Source organism: Ambystoma mexicanum, chromosome 6p (genome assembly GCF_040938575.1).
Source record: "Ambystoma mexicanum isolate Mex_15411 chromosome 6p, UKY_AmexF1_1, whole genome shotgun sequence".
Lineage (NCBI taxonomy): Eukaryota > Metazoa > Chordata > Amphibia > Caudata > Ambystomatidae > Ambystoma > Ambystoma mexicanum.
In genome coordinates, this window is record NC_090935.1 from 21,063,990 (window position 1) to 21,084,125 (window position 20,136).

Here is a 20,136-nt window from a genome sequence, read left to right on the forward strand (position 1 = left end):
CCTCATCTTTACCTCCTCCTTCGCTGCATCTCCAATCTCTTCTCTACCTAACTTTCTTTCTGACCACTCCTTGCTCTCCTTCTCCCTCACCCCCCCTCCGCCTCCCCTACTCATCCTTTTTCTACCCCCTTCTTCAGGTGCGACCTATGCAACTTCAACCCTTCTCTCTTCCTTTCTTCCTGCTCCTCTTCCCTCCCCTCTCTCTCCCACTTCTCTTCTCTTCCAGCCACTGAGGCCTCACCCACCTTAACTTCCTGCCTCTCCTCTACTCTCGATCATCTTTACTGTCTCTCCTCATTCTGCCTTCTCGCCGACCTGCTCAACCTTGGCTATCAGCTCATCTTTCTTCCATGCGCCTCCTTCTTAGGCGCCTTGAACGTTCCTGGCTCAAACACCCCACCCCCTCCAACCAATCTGCTTACTTCTACTATCACTCCCTCTATGACTCCTGTCTCAACTCTGCTAAGCGCACTTCTTTCTCCCACCTTCTCCACTCTCCGTCCTCTCACCCTCGCCGTATCTTCCAAACCTTAACTCGACTTCTCTCTCCACCTACCCTCGATCATTTCATTGCCTCTCCTCTCTCTGCCTCTGATCTTGCCACCTTCTTTTCCACCAAAGTTCTCAATCTCCGACAAACTATCCTCTCCTCCCCTTCTTATTCTCCTCCTCCCCCTCCCTTTTCCGTGTCCTCATTCACCCCTATCACTCAATCCGAAGTTGCCCTCCTCCTTTCTAAAACCCATCCCACTGCCTCTCCCCCACTGACCCCATTCCTACCCCCTTAATCCCCAAAATCTACTCCCTCTTCATTCCCTATCTCACCTCCCTTTTCAACACCTCTCTTTCCACTTACACCTTCCCCACCGCTTTTTAGCATGCTACTATCATCCCCATTCTCAAAAAACCCACTGCTAATCCCCATCTCGGTTTTAACTATCGCCCCATCTCTCTACTACCTTTTCTTTCTAAACTCCTAGCATGCATGGTCTACTCTCAACTCTCTACCTTCATCTCTAACCATTCTTTCCTCCCCCCTACCCAATCTGGTTTCCGCCCTCTTCACTCTACTGAAACTGCTCTTATCTCTGTTCTCAACTCTCTCCTCTCTGCTCGCTACTCTAGGCACTCCTCTATCCTGGTCCTACTGGACCTCTCTGATGCCTTTGACACTGTCGACCACCCTCTACTCCTTAGCACACTCTCTTCATTTGGCCTAAAAGACTCAGTTCTTAATTTGTTCTCCTCCTATTTCTCTAACCGCACCTTCTCAGTCTCCTGGGGTGGCCGCACCTCCCCACTCACTCAACCACGGTGCTCCCCAAGGTTCTGTCCTTGGCCCCTTTCTCTTTTCGCTGTATACTTCCCTCCTTTCTCCTATAATCTCCTCCGTTGATGTCTCACATCAATTCTATGCTGATACCCAGCTCTTCCTCGCTTTCTCCTCCTTCTCTCCTAACATCCACCATAAACTTTCTTCTTGCCTCTCTGCTATTAAATCTTGGATGTCCTCTCACTTCCTTACTCTTAATGCAGATAAAACTGAACTCCTTTTCTTCCCTGTCAACACTGTTCTTCCTCCCTCCCCTCCTCCTTTCATTCTCTTTCCTCCTTCCCAACTCCCCTTCTCTCCCCATGCCTGCAACCTTGGTCTCCACATTGACCCAAACCTCTCTCTTTCTCATCACATTTCCCTCACTGCCAGATCTTGCCGTTTCCACCTCTACAACATCTGCAAAATTCGTCCTTTCTTAACCTTCCAAGCTACCAAACTCCTCATCTCCTCCCTCCTCTTCTCCAGACTTTTCTACTGCTCTTCTCTTCGGACTCCCCTCCTCTCACCCCCCCCCCCCTCAAATGTGTCTCACTCTGCCATTCGCTCCCTCTGCCTCCTCTCACCTCACAACTCCATCTCCTCTTAACTCACTAGATTGGCTCCCATTTCACTCCCAGCTTAAATTTAATTTCCTCCATCTAGTCTTCAAAGCCCTTTACGGTCTTGCCCCTCCTTACCTATCCTCCCTTCTCACTTTCTATACTCCTTCTCGTTCTCTCCGTTCCGCGGATCACTTCCTTCTCTCTACTCCCCCTCCACCCCCCCCGGGCCCCTTGCCGTTTCCGCTCCTTCCAACTTCTCGCTCCCTTCCATTGGAACCGCCTTCCTCTCCCCGTTCCCTCCATCACCTCCTACCCCTCATTTCGCACGTCTCTAAAATCCTATCTCTTCCACTCACCCCCCCCCCCTCCCCAGCACCCATTGTTTTCTCTCTCACAACTGGACCCACCTCCACCCACTCCTTCTACCCCCCCTCTCTCTCTCTTCTGTCCCTCTCTATTTGTACTTAACCTCATCATTAATGTAATGTGTTCTTTGTACTGTTTTAGATTCATTGTCATGCATTGCTTGTTGTATTCACTTGTTCCTCTTGTAAAGAGCTTTGGATTAAAGCGCTATATAAATTAAAATAAATACAAAGTGGCAGTGAAAGCCTCAACTGACACACGCTTCATGGGTCGGACGACTGAGAAGGTAGGTGGCAATGCTGGAGTTGGCTTGGCCTGAGGAGAAGAGAGGGAGAGATGGGAGGAAAGAAGAAAGTGATCCAGGAGAGAGGAGTGGTGTGAGGGATAGAGATCTGAGGAGCCCAGAACATACAAAGTGTGCCCTGCAGAGTGAGTCGGGCTAGAGGGAGAATAGAAAGAGAGAGAGAGAGTGTTGCAGAGGTTGCGAAAAAGTCCAGAGGATGGACAGGAAGCATCCAGGTGGATGTTAAGGTCTCCAAGAGCGATGAGTTGCGTGGTCGAGGCCAGGAGGGAGGAGGAGAGGTCTGCCCACTCAGAAAGGAAGGAGTTGATCTGGCCAGGTGACAATAGTAGCCACGGTAAGAGTGGCTACGAGAGAGAGGAAGTCTGCAGACTAGGCATTCGAAAGAGTAGGCCTGCGTAGGAATGACAGAGGCAGGAATCCACTCTGGGAAGATCAAGGCTACACCCCCTCCAGAACAGTTGGATCTGGGCACGGAAGGGATCTTGTAGCCATCTGGGAGGAGAGTGTCAAAGCTTGTGCCAGAGCTGGCCGTGAACCATGTCTCGATGAGACCGAGTTCTTCCAGGAGGTGGCAGAATACCACCAGGGTCAGAATGAGGCCCAAAGCCAATCATTTTGAAGACGAATAAATCCTGTATAGCAATAAGACTATCCAAGTACAAAGTGAAAGACTTATGGAATGAGAAAAACTTTGTGCTGTATTTTGAGCAGAGCTTGGCTATTGTAAAGATCTTTCTTGATTTAAACTTTGGTTTGAAATGTCCTGAATAAATGTCCTGAATAAATCCCGGGGAAGGGGATACGACCCTTGTTACGTGGATACATGTTTGTCATCCTCTTTATACCAGGACAGAATGGAAAGGCTGATGCTTTGTCTCGGTGTTTCCCAGGGAGCATAGAGAATGACTTGTGTACTCCAATGCCATTGTTAGCGGAAATTAATTTCATTGTAGGAAAGGTGCAGATGGTTAAAGATTTTCATGAGCAAATTCAGCAACAGATGTCCATTGAACAGCTTTTGGATTGGGAAGCCGAGGATCTGGTGCGATTGATTGAAGAAGGACTACCTTCTGTTGCTGCAAGATTGTTTTTGCCATCTGAGGATTTATGTGAAGAAGCTTTGAAGGCTTGCCATGATTCACCATTAGCTGGACATCCTGGATTTAGGAAGACTCTAGAGATGTTGCGAAGATAATTTCAGTGGAAGGGAATGCGATAAGACACAAAAAACTACGTCAAGACTTGTGAGATTGTATTCAAGCCAAGTCGGATCATCATAAAGCTGCTGGATTACTTGTGCCCCTGCCAGTTACGCCATGCCCTTGGCACACAGTTTCCATGGACGATATTGTGGATCTACCTCCGGACAAGGGATGTTCAACCATCTTAGTAGTGGTGGATGTTTTCTCCAAGGCAGGACATTTCATTCCTATAAAGGGGGCCGCTACCGCTACATCATTAGCACAAGCCTTTTTGCAGAATGCCGTGAAACTTCATGGCCTACCTAGTCAGGTGATGGAACTCAGTTTGTCTCCAAATTCTGACAAGCTTTCTGCAAGGAATTTGAAAATCAATATCAATTTGACTACCAGTTATCCCGAGGGTAATGGTCAAACTGGAACACAGATAACACTATGTACTTTTCTAGTTCCTGAATTACCCTCTCAATCAATCAAGTTTGGCAGGAATTGTTATGATTAGCAGAATTCTGTTACAATAATACTGCAAAGGATTCCACTTCCATGTCACCATTTTTTGTGAATCAGGGGTCTCATATGAGATTTCTGAGAGGGGTGGTTTAGGAAGAGGTGGAGGTTCCAGATGTTGAGAGTAGGCTTAGAGCAATGGGTCAGGATATAGAGAGGGCAGTTAAAGTTTTAAAGAAAAGTAAGTTAAGCTACAAGAAATGTACCGATCGAAAACGCAGACAGGCTTCAGAAGACCATGTGGGGGATCGGGTATGGTGGTCTATAATGAATATAGCATTGAAAGGGAAGAACACGTTTAGTCCCCGTTACATTGGTCCATTTGAGGTAGAACACATTTGCTCACCAGTTTCAGTTAGACAGAAATTGCCTCCAGGGTTAAAGCTGCACCTTACTTTCCACGTAAACCTGTTAAAGATCTATAGAAAAGACACAAGGATACAGGGGAGGGTTCCGGGTTGAGGGCTTTCTGATGATGAAAATGAATATGAGGTTCAAGCCATATTAGATTCTAGAGTGGTCTGTGGGCAACTACAGTATTTGGTGGACTGGAAGGGTTATGGACCAGAGGAAAGATCTTGGGAGGGAGTGGAGAGTGTGCAAACTCCCAGATTGGTTAGACGGTTCCATCGACTAAGACCAGAAAAACCAGGTCCTGGGATACAGGGGGTGGGGTGCGGGTGGGGAACTGTCAGGGTCCCTCACTAGTCACTTCTAAGAACGTCAACCAGGGTGTCACCAGACAAACGCTACTAGATACGCACACAAATCTCAGGCTCAGGACCTCCCATATGCAGGACAACCCTCACCTTATACCCACTGCTGGAGACACGCCCCTAGACACCCCAGGCTAACACACCCCTCATGCTATACAATATTTACCCGACATTCAAGGCTGGAAATACTCCTACAGACATCTCATGCTTGAGAATCTCTCCCATGCTAGAATACCTTCATGAGGCTTGCCCTCCTTGGGAAGCTCCCCAAGACATGTCAATCTAGAGAAAGAACAGCAGATACACAGTCCCAACAACCCTACACATTTCAGGATCTCTAAATATGCAATTGCAGATCCTGGTGGATCAATTATTGGAGACCCTCACCCCCACATACTTTCCAAGGGCAAGGGGGGGGGTCAACCTGGACGTGCAGTTGAAAGTGGCAGGAGAGTTTTTTAAAGCATCCCCTACGCTTACACTGCTAGAGAGCCTTCCTCGGGCTCAGCAGCTGGAGAGCACAGTAGTTCCCTAGGTCTAGAATGATCCTCACTGGAGAGAACATCCCAAAGGCAAGGCCGTACTTGGTGTGGGTCTCTTGTGTTGGTCCTAGTGGGACAGTTGTCTTTGCCAAAGTAGGACACTTTGCCAAGTTACTTCACTGTGCAACTAGTAGCTTTGAGCAGTGTTACTGAACAAATATTCTTTAAAACACATTTTACCCCAAAACTCAACCCTGGATACTACTCAAACAATCTGTCACAAAATGACCAAATCGCCATTTGCGTTTGTGGGCCATTTTATTCTTGGTGCTCGAACAATTCTATGCCCCATTAAAGCCCTGCCCATGGCACTCTGATGGAGCCGCTGGGTCAAGGGCACTCTGGCCGACTACCTTAGTCTGGCCCCTGCTTAACATAAATCACTGGTTCAAGTGACACTGGGGACTCTACAGCCAGTTGGATTCTGTATCATTGCCTCTGGGTGGTGCAGTCGGTGGACCCACGGGGCATCGTCAGCCATCACCAGAGATGATCCCGAATCATGACCTTTCCTTTCTGATATTTCCAGCCACATAGACTCTTTCTTTCCCATAATGCACCTGCAGGATATCTGGAAAACCCGACAGCCTAATCCCGAAACCTTTCTGGACTCGGAATTGCATGCACACTGGTTTCACAGTGAGTGGGATAAAGACATTTCAACGGACTGCAACACTCCCAACACCATGGCAATTACTCCGATTTTGTTTCTGGTCAAAAACTCCATGGCAGGAATTTCTTAACCGCACCCGTTAGCTGCTTTTGTTCAACCCAGTCACAAAGCTGCACCCTGGCTTTCCTCTCTGCCAGCACTCCTTATAAGCTCCCTGTTCCTGTCTTCAACCCTAACCCCTGTGCAGCTGAAACCCATTTGGAATCTCTCTCTGCTTTGCAGACCATTCTGCCTTGTGCTTTGCCTGAAACTGTTACCTGCTCCTATGCTGCCTTGCGCCTAGCCCTTCCCTACTGGGACAGTCCCCCCCAACCCAGCCTTCTGCCAGTGTATTTTCCCCTTTCCTTTGTGCTGTCTTGTGACCATGCAGCCATTAACCCGGGTTTCTAGTGCCGATTTCCTGCAGCTCCTACCCCCTGCTACCTGTACAGTGTCCCTACAGCTTCCAGCCTCTGTTACTTGTGCGGTTTCCATTCTTCTCTGTCCCCCTGCTCTACGTTATCTTGCTTTTTCAGGTCTATTTAGTCACAGTATTTACCGTGCTATGTCAGACTCTTTCCCGTGCTTCTGTTTGTACCTTTTCCCTTAGTTCAGGCCCTGTGGTGCACAGCCTTACCTAGTACATGTGTTCCTTGCTGGCATATCAGGGTGAGGAAAGAGTGAGTGAGAGAGAGCGAGAGTATATGAAAGAGGAAGAGAGCATGCAGAGTTAATGCAAGTTTTCTATTTATACAAAGGCATCGTTTTACAAAGAGCAACGTTCTGTATAGTATCATGTGAAAAAGTGAAACTATTCAAGAGGCTGGTAGTGGAGGCAACATTCCTTATTGATCTGGTCAATACTGCCATAGTGTTCCCTGCTTGGATGTGATGGGGTCAGGCATGCCAGTATGCATGCATTTTTGGAATTCTAACAGGTTGAGTTTTTGAACCTTTTTTAGCTTGTGACTGTAGCACAGTTCCCTTTGCTAACTTAAGGAGTGCCTACAATTGTTGCTGGCTTTTTGGTTTGCTAGACTTGTCAGGGGAACTTCTACTGAAGACGCTCTGCAGCTGTAACTTACTTCTGGTGGGCTGCTAGTAGCCATTTCGTTCCAGGGTGAGTTTTCTCACTCAGGAATATTTTTATGGAGTGCGCTTTCACATAACAGGTGTATTTGTAGAGTTCACGTTCACCCCAGAGGGGCATCTTGGCGCTATTGACAGATAACAGATGTCTATTATTACGTAACTTAATGGTACTTATTTTATCGACCTCAGAGGGATGAAGGGCCGAGGGGACCTACCGGGATTCGAACCTGTGGCCACTGTAGTGGATGCATTAATCTACTGGGCACAGACTCGGCTATGCCTTGGTGGCTGCTACACCACCCTTGCAGCTTTTTTACAGCATTGGTGAGACACTGTTCTGCAACCCTTTCCAGTTTATTTGCAGCACAAGGATTGGTCACTTTTCCATTATCCCTACGTAGGCCCTTTGCAGAGCCCACAAAGGCACTTTTGAGGGACTGGTATCTTGTTAGGGTAAACTATGGAAACACAGGAAACTATGTGTCCCGTTTATCTTTTACATGTTTGTTACTTTTTAACACTGCATACAGCACCTTAGCGTGCAGTGCAATGGGGATACTTTGTATCACCGTAGCTTTTTACACTATTATTTCTAGTGTCCACATTCAGGTTTACCGCATATGGCTACTAAACTTGGCTAGTGTCCTAAAGTGACCACGGCATGAGATGTTCATGTGTTCATTGGACATATTGTAGTTTGGCTTTCTTCCCGCCTTGCCAGGTCAGGAAATCCCTTATAAGGTCCTGCAGTTGCCCGGGAAAGCTGGTGCTTCCGCTGGCTAGTAATGCCTTTGTATGTGCGTGGCCTAGGAAGCGGGGTGGGATTGTCTGGTCCCATTTTACAGCCATGGAGCCACAGAGTCTAGGTGCCCGGTATGAGTGAATCCAATAGCTGGTCCTGATTGGACCACTACTGGCTGTTTGAATGGTGCAGGTCCGTTCATTGGTGGGCTTGGACTTGCTTCCAGGCTGGATTTTGGATAGGAAGAGGACTCCTGCAGCCAATTCTTCAGATCAGCCGACAGAAGATCCAAAGAAGATGCCTGGCATCCCTTCCTGCATCTGGCCCGGTGCAGCCCTGGTGGACTACCTGATCTCCGAAGACCCTGGGTCGTGCTTCAGCCCTTGGACTAGTGGGACTAAGTACTCTCAATGCTTCTCGAGAATCCAGCCGTCCTGAGCCTTCGGAAGTGTCCCTGAACCACCTGGTGTACTGACCAGCTCTCTTGTGGGCTACCTCGCCAGAAGCGTTGCTGTTCTGCGGCTGCACTCAGAACTTTGGTGGTCGCCAGCTTGTGGTACAAGTCGCCTTCCCCGGGAATCGCAGCCTCAAGGGATCCTGTCCTAGAGAAGCTTCTTTAGCTACGACTGGAAGGACGCCTGTCCTTGTCTGAGCGGTGGCCGTCGCTGGAACTCGCCTTCCCCCAGCCCGTGAAGTGTCCTGAAGAGGCCTGCATCAGGGAGTCTTACATTTCTTCAGCCCCAGGGGTTGCATCTGGACCGGACCAGAAGAATCCTTGCACCTGCAGCTCCTGGGCACTTCTCCCTGGAAGCAACGGCAGGAAATCTAACCTGCAGCGACCCCCATTCGTCCCATCAGGTATTCTGGGACAATCAGAGGCAGGGGGGTAAGTAAAGGCAAAGCGTAATCCCCCCCTGTCCTCCATAGGATAATATTGGGAACCAGTCCCCTTGAATCCTAATATTCCATGCCAATGCTTGGTCATCGAACCTCAGTAGTATTTTCTGGACAACAGTTGCTTTTCCTTGAAAGTTCAATGGGCCTGGGCACAAGCCTATTTTGACAGCGCCCTCTCCCCCTTTCATTTATGTGGGCACAAGGTTCACTCATGCAGGCCTGGACCTGTCATTTGATGATAGAACCAGATTCTGGGCATCCTGTCTAAGGTCCCAATGGACGGTTAGAATAAGTAATTGCCCCTTCCCCACCCAGAAAACCTAACCGACATATACTACAAAATTATCGCACCGACTCTAAGACTAAAGCTGCATCAAGGTCATTGTGTCCTATGGGAGAATTGTGGGGAACATTGCAAACCAACCTAAAAGGAATCCAAACTAGGTGACATACCTTCAACACTGCTGAACCCCCCCTCCCATATCCTCCCAAAGGATAGGATATAAACTCGTTCAGCGTAGTACATGTGTGTTGGTGGGCCTTATACGGCCTACAGAAGTTTGCTTAGTCTATGGTTCCCCTCTTCTTTAACTTGTTGTTACAGTATTACTACTTACACTGTGTACATTCTACAGTCTGGCGTGTGTTCCTCATGGAACAGTGACTGTCATTACTTACTGCAGAGGCTGATAAACAGACTTATTCTGTACCCATCTGTGTGGACATTCTATTGCTTGTCAAGCTCTTGCGGTTGCCAATTGCTCTTTAGATCACTGCCTTCTCCCCAATTTCCCAAGTCTTAGCCTAACTGCTCGTCCTCGTTACAAAGATAGAGTAAAGTTAAGACTTTTGTTTCAAACCTTTTTAGAGGTGTACTGAGGTTGGCTTCTCAGAACCCTACACCAGTAGTTCCCCTGGAAAAACCTTTCTAAAGTTATAAAACATTGTTTGTACCTTCGGTAATTAGCAGGCATTTTATATGTCTTTATGTTCATTGCATGGCTGCAGTTCACTCATTTAAAGCCTTGCACTGATGTGTGCCATATTTTCTGGTTTGTTTCTGTTTGGGAATTTTTCTACACCCTTTGGCTTTTTCCTTCTCTTTCCAGGGCCCTTATGTGTCCTTCTGGGTCCTGGCCTTCCACCTCCAATCGCCTGCAGCCTCTGCCCACTCCCAGCACTTGCCGTTGTGGCCACTGACCTGTGATGTCTCGCAGGCCTGCACGTATTGTACTGGCAGCGGACCATTTTACCAAGTGATCTCGGCTAGGCACTTAAGAGTTGCCTGCAACTTACTCGCTAGCACTACCCTCCGTGGATCTCCTAGCACTTACCCCCTCTCTCGTCCCTACTCACTCTCTGCACTTGCACGTTATGAATGTACACAAGGCCTAGTGAGACCGCCTCTGTCTTTCTCTTCATTGCTATTACATTTGCCGTTTGTCCCATGCTCCCTCCCTGTTGACCTATGGGCGCCTAGAAACACAACTCTCTTATACTTCGGATTATAGATATATCATAGAACAGAACTTTACATGGTAAAGAGTATATTATTGACTGAAAGAGCTGTATGAACCTATCGTCATTGCATGCTAGTCTGTTTAGTTGGGCCTTCTACCAGGAGCCACACTGCTCTGAATGGTTACCATTGTGAGGGGTTGGAAAACGTTCATGGAAAACCCTGTTTACTCACACAGGTTGCTGTTCTTGACCCCCTAACCAGAGATGACAGAAAAAACTCCCTAATAAATGTGCAATCAACTCTGATAAAAAACAGTCAGCTGATCTTAAGTAATGCCCACATGCATCCTAGCCACTGAGGATGCCATATTACCAGCTGATGCTTGGGTATCAAAGGCAGACGAGTAGTTTAAGGGTGGCATGCATGCATGCAAGAGAAAGATGAAGAGTGCAGAAGTGGTGAAGGGGGGGGTCAAGTGGGGTTTCTAAAATACCTTTATGCATGTTTACAGACAAGGCATGTGGTCTAGAGGCATATTAACATATTCTATAACGACAAGGTCACAGGTCTAAGGGCATACTGACATTCAATAGTGAAAGGGCCAATAGGTCTATAAACCACACATTAACATGTGCTATAGGCTGGCTGTCTAGGGGTGGATCTACAACAGTGAAAGGGCCAATAGGTCTATAAACATATTAACATGTGCTATAGGGGCGGTCTAGTGGTAGATTTACAACAGTGAAAGGACCAATAGGTCTATACAAATATCATGTGCTATAGAGGCTGTCTAGGGGTAGATTTACAATAGTGAAAAGACCAATAGGTCTATAAACATATTAACATGTGCTATAGGGGCGGTCTAGGGGTAGATTTACAACAGTGAAAGGACCAATAGGTCTATACACATATTAAAATGTGCTATAGGGGCGGTTTAGGGGTAGATCTACAACAGTGAAAGGGCCAATAGATATATAAACATATTAACATGTGCTATAGGCTGGCTGTCTAGGGGTAAATGTACATCTTTAATATGGACATGGCTAGACATATGGACATACTCAAAATGTTATACAGAAACAAGACATATGTCTATAGAACTATTTACATGTCTGATGGCGACATGCCCAGTGGTCCTGGGATATATTTACATGTTCGATAGACACACGGCTGGAGGTCTATGCACAGATTTGTATGTCCCAAGGTGATAAGGCCAGAATTCTATGCAGCTATTCCATGCCCGATGGGGACAAGGCCAGAAGTCTAGGGCTACGTTTACATATTGTGTGGGGACAAGGCCGAAGTCTAGGGATAGGTTTACATGTCCGATGGCAACAAGGCCAGAAGTCTAGGGATAGGTTTACATGTCCGATGGCGACAAGGCCAGAAGTCTAGGGATAGGTTTACATGTCCGATGGCGACAAGGCCAGAAGTCTAGGGATAGGTTTACATGTTCAGTGTCGACAAGGCCAGAAGTCTAGGGGTAGGTTTACATGTTCAGTGGCGACAAGGCAACAGTAGTCTAGGGATAGGTTTACATGTTCAGTGGCGACAAGGCCAGAAGTCTAGGGATAGGTTTGCATCTTCGATGGTAACAAGGCCAGAAGTCTAGGGATAGGTTTACATGTCCGATGGCGACAAGGCCAGAAGTCTAGGGATAGGTTTACATGTTCGGTGGCGACAAGGCCAGAAGTCCAGGGATAGGTTTGCATGTTCGTTGGTAACGAGGCCAGAAGTCTAGGGATAGGTTTACATGTCCGATGGCGACAAGGCCAGAAGTCTAGGCATAGGTTTACATGTCCGATGGCGACAAGGCCAGAAGTCTAGGGATAGGTTTACATGTTGGATGGCGACAAGGCCAGAAGTCTAGGATAGGTTTACATGTTGGATGGCGACAAGGCCAGAAGTCTAGGGATAGGTTTACATGTTCAATGACGACAAGGCCAGAAGTCTAGGGATAGGTTTACATGTTCGATGGCGACAAGGCCAGAAGTCTAGGGATAGGTTTACATGTTCAGTGGCGACAAGGCCAGAAGTCTAGGGATAGGTTTGCATCTTCAATGGTAACAACGCCAGAAGTCTAGGGATAGGTTTGCATTTTCAATGGTAACAAGGCCAGAAGTCTAGGGATAGGTTTACATGTCGGATGGCGACGAGGCTAGAAGTCTAGGGATAGGTTTACATGTTTGATGGCGACAAGGCCAGAAGTCTAGGGATAGGTTTACATGTTTGATGGTGACAAGGCCAGAAGTCTAGGGATAGGTTTACATGTTCAGTGGCGACAAGGCCAGAAGTTTAGGGATAGGTTTACATGTTCAGTGGCGACAAGGCCAGAAGTCTAGGGATAGGTTTGCATCTTCGATGGTAATAAGGCCAGAAGTCTAGGGATAGGTTTGCACCTTCGATGGTAACAAGGCCAGAAGTCTAGGGATAGGGTTACATGTTGGATGGCGGCAAGGCCAGAAGTCTAGGGATAGGTTTGCGTCTTCGATGGTAACAAGGCCAGAAGTCTAGGGGTAGGTTTGCATCTTCGATGGTAACAAGGCCAGAAGTCTAGGGATAAGTTTGCATCTTCGATGGTAACAAGGCCAGAAGTCTAGGGATATGTTTACATGTTCACTGGCGACAAGGCCAGAAGTCTAGGGATAGGTTTGCATCTTCGATGGTAACAAGGCCAGAAGTCTAGGGATAGGTTTACATGTTGGATGGCGACAAGGCCAGAAGTCTAGGGATAGGTTTACATGTTCAGTGGCGACAAGGCCAGAAGTCTAGGGATAGGTTTACATGTTCTGTGGCGACAAGCCAGAAGTCTAGGGATAGGTTTGCATCTTCGATGGTAACAAGGCCAGAAGTCTAGGGATAGGTTTGCATCTTCGATGGTAACAAGGCCAGAAGTCTAGGGATAGGTTTACATGTTCAGTGGTGACAAGGCCAGAAGACTAGGGATAGGTTTACATGTTCAGTGGTGACAAGGCCAGAAGTCTAGGGATAGTTTTACATGTCCGATGGCGACAAGGCCAGAAGTCTAGGGATAGGTTTGCATCTTCGATGGTGACAAGGCCAGAAGTCTAGGGATAGGTTCACATGGTCGATGGTAACAAGGCCAGAATTCTAGGTATAGGTTTACATGTTCAGTGTCGACAAGGCCAGAAGTCTAGGATAGGTTTACATGTTCGATGGTAACAAGGCCAGAAGTCTAGGGAAAGGTTTACATATTGTGTGGGGACAAGGTCAGAAGTCTAGGTGTAGGTTTACATGTTCGGTGGCGACAAGGCCAGACGTCTATGCACCCATTTACATATTTGAATGTGACAAGAGAACAAGTCAGAGGACATTTTTATATATTATATAGCAATGTGGTCATAAGTATATGGTCAAATGAATATGTTATAACGCAACAAGGACGTCTATTGCCATATTTGGATGTTCTATAGTGACAGGCAGTCTAAGGACATACCCACCGATCCTATAGTGAAAAGGCCATAGGTCTAAGGATATATTAACATTTTCGAGAGCAATAAGCTTAGGTATCTAGGGGAATATTTATATTTTCTATAGACAAGGTCAGAGCTCTATGGACCTATTTGATGGCGAGAAGGCCAAGGGTATAGGAAGACATGTATGCATGATATGATTCTGAGGCCTATGGACGTAGCCACGTGTTCTGTAGTGGAAGGTGTGTGTGTTGTTACACAGTGCCATGGATGGAGGTCTAGAATGAGGTTAGGCGATGCCTGGCACCTACCGTCAGCTGTTTCGCTCGCGTCTGCTGCATCATCTGGAGGGATCTTGGTGCTCAGCTGCTCGCTAGATGGTTGCTGGATCTGCAGGGCGGAGGCTGGCCCATGGCCCTTCAGGCTTAGCTTTGATTGGGGTTTTCCTTTCTTTCGCCTCTTTTTTGATGCAGCACCTGTCTTGTGCAACTGTCCCAGTGCATTGATCCGGTCTGCTATTCCTTGCCAGATGGACTGCTTCATCTCTTCCCCAAGTCTTCGCCCTGTAGCACCAAAAGGTTTTCTTGTTTGGTTGGTACATCACACAAGGCATTTGCAATCAATACACTTATATGAAAAGAAATACCCGGGGGTGTTCTTTGGCTTCCATATGGGATGTGAGGTTACTCCAGGGCAAGGATAATCACACACACCATTTTGGGGTACAGGTGGCTAAAATGTTAAGTGTTCATTAGCCCCCCCCCCTCCCCACCTAAAATGTTCCCGAGAGGTGCCTTTTAAAGCTCATTGGGCCAGTCACATTGGTGAAATATGCTAGCAGCAGAGCAGGTGGTGCCAGTCCTCCAGCAACAGGCATGAAAGGCGCCCAAGAGAGGAACTCAAGTTCAGAAACTCATAGTAATGGGCAGCCGGTACATGATGAAACCCTTTGCAGTGTATGATTGCACAGAACAAAAGATTATTCACAACACTACCCTAGGAAAGAGTGCATTTAACGAGCTGACGGTGGAAGTTAAAGTAACACGTATAACAAAATGTAGAGCAGGAAAATAATTGAGAGGTTGTTCAACTATCAAACCTACAAGAAAGTTTGTGAAAAAAATATGACTTTTTAAAGTGCACTGAACAAAATCAACTGGACACAATCATGATTGTCACATGTCACAGGATTTCTTTTTTCCTCCCAAGAATGGGTTTTCAAGGAGATTTTAAAGTAATGCAGGTTATCACACATTGGGCAGGAAAACAAGATGAACACCTCCCCATCTTTCCTTTGCCATGAACTAGTCTATTTCTGCAGTTAAGACAACCCTCGACGCCATTACATTTTGCATTATACCAGAAAAGGGCACACAGAATACCTGGGAGGTTAGAAGTTGGTAAAGCATCCACGAGCCATCCTATATGCATTCCTTGTGAAAGGGTTAGCAAGGCCCATGTTTAATAAGTAGAACCTTTATAAAGCTTAGAAGTGTTTAGAGCTATGGAGCTTTAGGCTTTCACTGCACATACGTTTAACTATTAATAAGGATATTGCATATTTATAAGGCGCAATGGCAATGAATAAGTTATAAAAACTAAAAGCGGCCGGTCATTCTAGGCTTGCGACATTCGGAAAGTGCAAGTGCATTGAAAAAGAACGAGCGGCGGAGGTGTAAGTGCTAACATAGCGCTTAGAAACAGATTGTATATTGAATGCATTAGGTAAAGACAGATTGGATTTATGATTTAGCCGTCATCATTGTACAGTGAAAAGCCTATGGTCGTATTACATTTGATGTATATTTAGACTACCTTTTACAATATTCCCCAGCTCTCAGTGTAAAGCACGAGATCAGTTAGAATAAAAATGTTCAGCAAGTTGGACAGGACATACATAAGAACACTTATAAAAGAGGTGATTTTGCATTACGTGAGGAAAATTAGGAAAGGTTAATAGGCCGGGACAAAGTAACCGACTGAACACTACTCTATCTTAGCCACCTTTATGCAACTTGCTGGGATATCTTTAATAAAGAGATTACAGAAAGTTGTCCATTGCTGACATAAAGGTCCTACTTGAAATGTATATAAACTGAACTGAAGTCTGATTGAGGGCAGGCTCAGAAAACACACAACACTTTAGACTAATGGAAGGAGGGCAGTGAAAACAAACCTGCCAGAGATGAAAGCAGGTGCCTGAATATCGGCCAGCCAGATGATGGCATGCCAGCCACAAGAAAGCTGTTTAGAAGCACCTAAGTGCTGAGTTTATCATTGACCTTTTTCAAACAGATGTAGAAGAGGCATGCATTTTATTTATTATCGTGTAAACTGAATTAGAGCAGCAAATTAAGATGAGGTTCAGCGGTATTCATGCAGGTGTTATGCTGGCACTTGAATTAGAATTGCTTATGCAATATGGCACAACCTATTCTGCACCCTTAGACAAATTATAGGCAACAAGCAAACATGTCTTTAATTGAATTGAAATAATTAGAAGCACAATTGCAACAGTTATTTGAAATTTCTGAAAGCTAATGCATGATGCATTATTTTATTGTGATGTTTGAAGAAACACATGAAAATGTTGTAATAAACATACAAATATACACCAATTTGTTATTCTTACAAGCTTCCAGAAAAGACCAATGGCTGAAGTACGATAAACAGTCTCTTTCTAAACAATAGATGTGCAAATTAAAAAGTATTCATGAACAAAACGTTTTATAACCACTTCCCATTCACAAAGAAGGAAGTGTCTAGATGCAAGGCATACTTGAGAAAGTAAATAGGTAATCACAGAGTAATCACCGACTCAAATGTTCTATTTTCTGACAACTGAATTAGCAACATTTTCCATGCAATCCTCAATGGACCTTTCTGCAAGCAAAGCTCTCAGATGAGTCAGATAGGATGAATAATGGAATAGTAATAAGTATTATTTGGAATGTTCGCTCTGAAGAAGGCTCTTTTTTCGGGGGCAATAGTTTCTGAAGTCACATGGTTGAAGAGGTGGAAAGTTCGGTGCCACACCCCTTCTCATCTACATTCTCCCTCAAATGTCTGCCTCTCTGTTAGTTTCCTTGCTCAGTGAGATAGGCATGCAGTGCTGAGGTGGGGGTGCACCCTGCAGGTAACCAGATCCTATACCAACATCCAAGTTATATAGTTTAATTCAGGGCTGTGTGCAGGTAGCTTCGGAGTTACGTGCCCGAAGGCACACTTTAATAAAATAGAAAATAAAATAAAAAGGTCTTTCAAAAGGCACTCATTTCTGTTATGAATACATTTCAATGCAACATGGACTCTAATAACAGACACGGTGCGATAGTGCTGACCATGCATGATGTGTATGAATCCTGCCACACATTCCAGTGCTTTTTAGGTCATCCTTTTGGTACCCACCTCAATATATCTGTTGGATCGTTCGTTTTATCCCGACCCATTTGGCAAGTAAGGGGAATTTCCCAACATACTTGCCCATGTAACTCATTTCCTGGGACAAGACATGCTATGCCCCCAGGCTGCTAGCGCATGAGGGCCCTCTCCCACAATGTAGCATTTTATCTTGCGCTACTACAGTCCTTGTGGACTGTGAAGACATCATGAAGCAAGATACAGACAACAGATTCTAAGTTCCAACAAAAAGTACTTTATTAATTCAAATGTTAGGGTGGTGTAAGGCCGAACTTGCCTTATACTAATGTGGGATTTCCCAGCCTAAATAAACTAAGGATAGTCTGAGTCAGTTACTTCAACTTAAAAGTCTGTCTGTGTCCAAAACCTATACTTGCCCTCACACCTAAAAGCTAAACAATGTGTAGGGATGTCAGCATCCAAAGTAATGAGCTTCTTCCAGCTTCAGGCTTACTCTTGGCTCCCTTCCCCAAGTTCAAAAACAGTGCCAACAAAAGGGTCTCTGGGTTCCCTTCACTAAGTTCAACACAGTTCGTTTTTAAGGCTTCAAATTCCCAGTCAAATCCACTTGTGTAGTTTGCATTTTCTTTCCATCACTTGTACAACTTTTAGGCCAACCAGCTTTAGCCTCTTGACTCCTCTTGGGTTACTCTAAGGAAGGGATCCACGTCCTAGGCGCAGTTGTCGGACCTCACACTCCACCCATCACAGGTCACGCAACCGATAACCTTTGGTGCTTTACAACAGTTCATACTTTCTCATCGGACTTCCTTGAGGATACATGTTTCCTTTCTGCACCTGTGTTATAAGTGCACTTAGTCTTCTGATGCACTTTGATGTGCTCTTGCCATTATCGACATGTGACTTTCACACACTTCTTTCGCGATATCTCTTCTGATTACCACTTTGCGTTCAAACTATCCAATATGGTTTTGCTTACGGCCCTTTTTACTTTGTTTGCCAGTGCTGTTTCTTTAACTTCATCTCGTTCACAAAGGCACATCACGTTCTGTGAAATTCATGCAATATTCTTATATCTTTTCTTCAATTCAGCATTCAAACTTATTACATGTCATGCTGATCAGCTCGTTTAGTAACCAATAGTACCTCTTTGGTCTTCCAAATCATTCATTATTATTCAACACGCATTTCCTGCTTGGCAAATTGTTCGGTATTCAATAGTTTACATTCCAGGTCTCCAGAGCCGTTTATTGTATATTACTTCTTGTTTGCCATTAACCGACACCCACACCGTGTCCCTGGAGCTGCCCTGGCCTGAGTGAACCTTACATGTCACTCACTGGTGTGCGGCGGCTCCTCTGAGTGCACTGGGTTCCCTTTGCAAGTTCTCGTTCGCCCCTCTTGCATGCCTGAGGAGCTGCATCAAGCAGCGCTTCCTCTCTCTGGTCTCTCCTGCAGCGGTCGGCTGCTTCTCTGGGTTTCCCGCTCCCAAATGGGAACACAGCAATGGGTTTCCCTCGCTCCAGACCCTCTTGCAACCCACAGTTGTCTTCGCGTCTTCCTGGCTTCCCTTCTCTCTGCGTCCTTTTCATCGACCCATATGTTGCCTGCTCCACCTCGGATGGTCCCGCTCTTCAGCCCAGCTGCTTTCCCTCTCTGCTAATGTCACTCTTTTAATACAACTGAAATCATTTAACAGGTTGCAAGTGTGAAGAATTAGTTTCACTTGCCTGGTCATAGTTATTGGGACTTGCCTGACCCTCACAACCTTCCTCAGGCCTCTTCCTCGTCCCAGTACCAGAGTGATGAAATGGGCTGTTAGTGTTCACTACTTTTAATCGCTTGTTCCTCGTCTCAGTACTATCATGGTATAAATGAGGGGACATGAAGAAAGATGGTTTATAGCAGCCTACAAATGCAGGGGGAGGGTGAAGTTGGTTCTCACGAGAAAAGGGGGGGTACCATGTCTCGCCTGCAGATATTCTCTTTGCAATCCCCAATGACCCTCCATCCAGGTGATCCTCCCTCGCATTTCTACCCCCAGGATCAGGATCCAAAAGGATGGCCTTTGCCTGGCCACCCAAGCAGAAGATGCAAGGGTACTAGGTGTGAGGATACCCTTCGGTTTCTCACAGGACATTTATTTTTATATTAAGCTATTTCTCCCTCTGACAATGTGTTCTTGCCAGGCTATGGCACAGTGAACCATGTTTGTTTTATATATTTTACTGGTGCACTACACAATGAAGCATTTTGGCTATTACAATGACCATAATGGCTACCATACTGTCAAAGTCCTGTTTCTGCTAACTAAGACATTTTGGTGGGCCATCTTCCTCCTGTTCAGGGGTAGGAATGGAAACATGTGATCATTTATCTCTGCAAAACCTGTCCAGATATGGGGCATGGCAGGTGTGTGCTTGGAACTGGTCCGACACCCAAATCCACATCTTTAACTTGATCAAAGTCACAGGTGTCTCTGAGCTGGCTATCTGAATGATCGGTGATCTGGGGTCATCTCCAGCTCAGTATTGTGTACATTTCAGGACGGTTTGTAGGCAGTCACTAGCCGTCCACTGGAACAATTATACGAAGCACCAGGAGGACTTTGATGTACCTGGGGTCTCCTGCTGAAACAGGTGAAGCCCTGCCTCTCCCAATAAGGACAAGTCTACCACAGTGTCTCACTTTCTTTGAATCAGCAAGGGCAACTTGTGCTCTGTAGTCCTTTTTTGGCACGCTCTGTAAAAAGGAAGGGATTGTAGCAGTAAAACATTAACTGGAAGATTTGCATACCCCAATACGCCGCAAGCAAACCATATTTAGAGCCTCACCATGATACTAAGGGCATTTTAAGAAATTGCCATGAGTCTGCATGTACGCAATTATTTTGTAGTGCATTTAAGACTTTGCAACATACCCCACCCTAATATCTTCGGGAAGGATTATACAGGTGTTCCGTGA

General features: G+C 46.0%; 1 protein-coding gene across 4 annotated transcripts in view; it reads right to left on the bottom strand.

The window, feature by feature from the left end:
• LOC138511150 (zinc finger protein with KRAB and SCAN domains 7-like) overlaps nt 1-20,136 on the bottom strand; it is a 296,010-nt gene that overhangs the window by 105,105 nt on the left and 170,769 nt on the right. For 3 of the 4 annotated variants that reach the window (XM_069626650.1, XM_069626649.1, XM_069626651.1), the window contains exon 4: nt 14,103-14,354. The exons of the other annotated variant lie outside the window; for it this stretch is intronic. In XM_069626650.1, the coding sequence (XP_069482751.1) occupies nt 14,103-14,354 (252 nt within the window). The remainder of the gene's footprint in view (nt 1-14,102; nt 14,355-20,136) is intronic. 4 annotated transcript variants of the gene reach the window in all.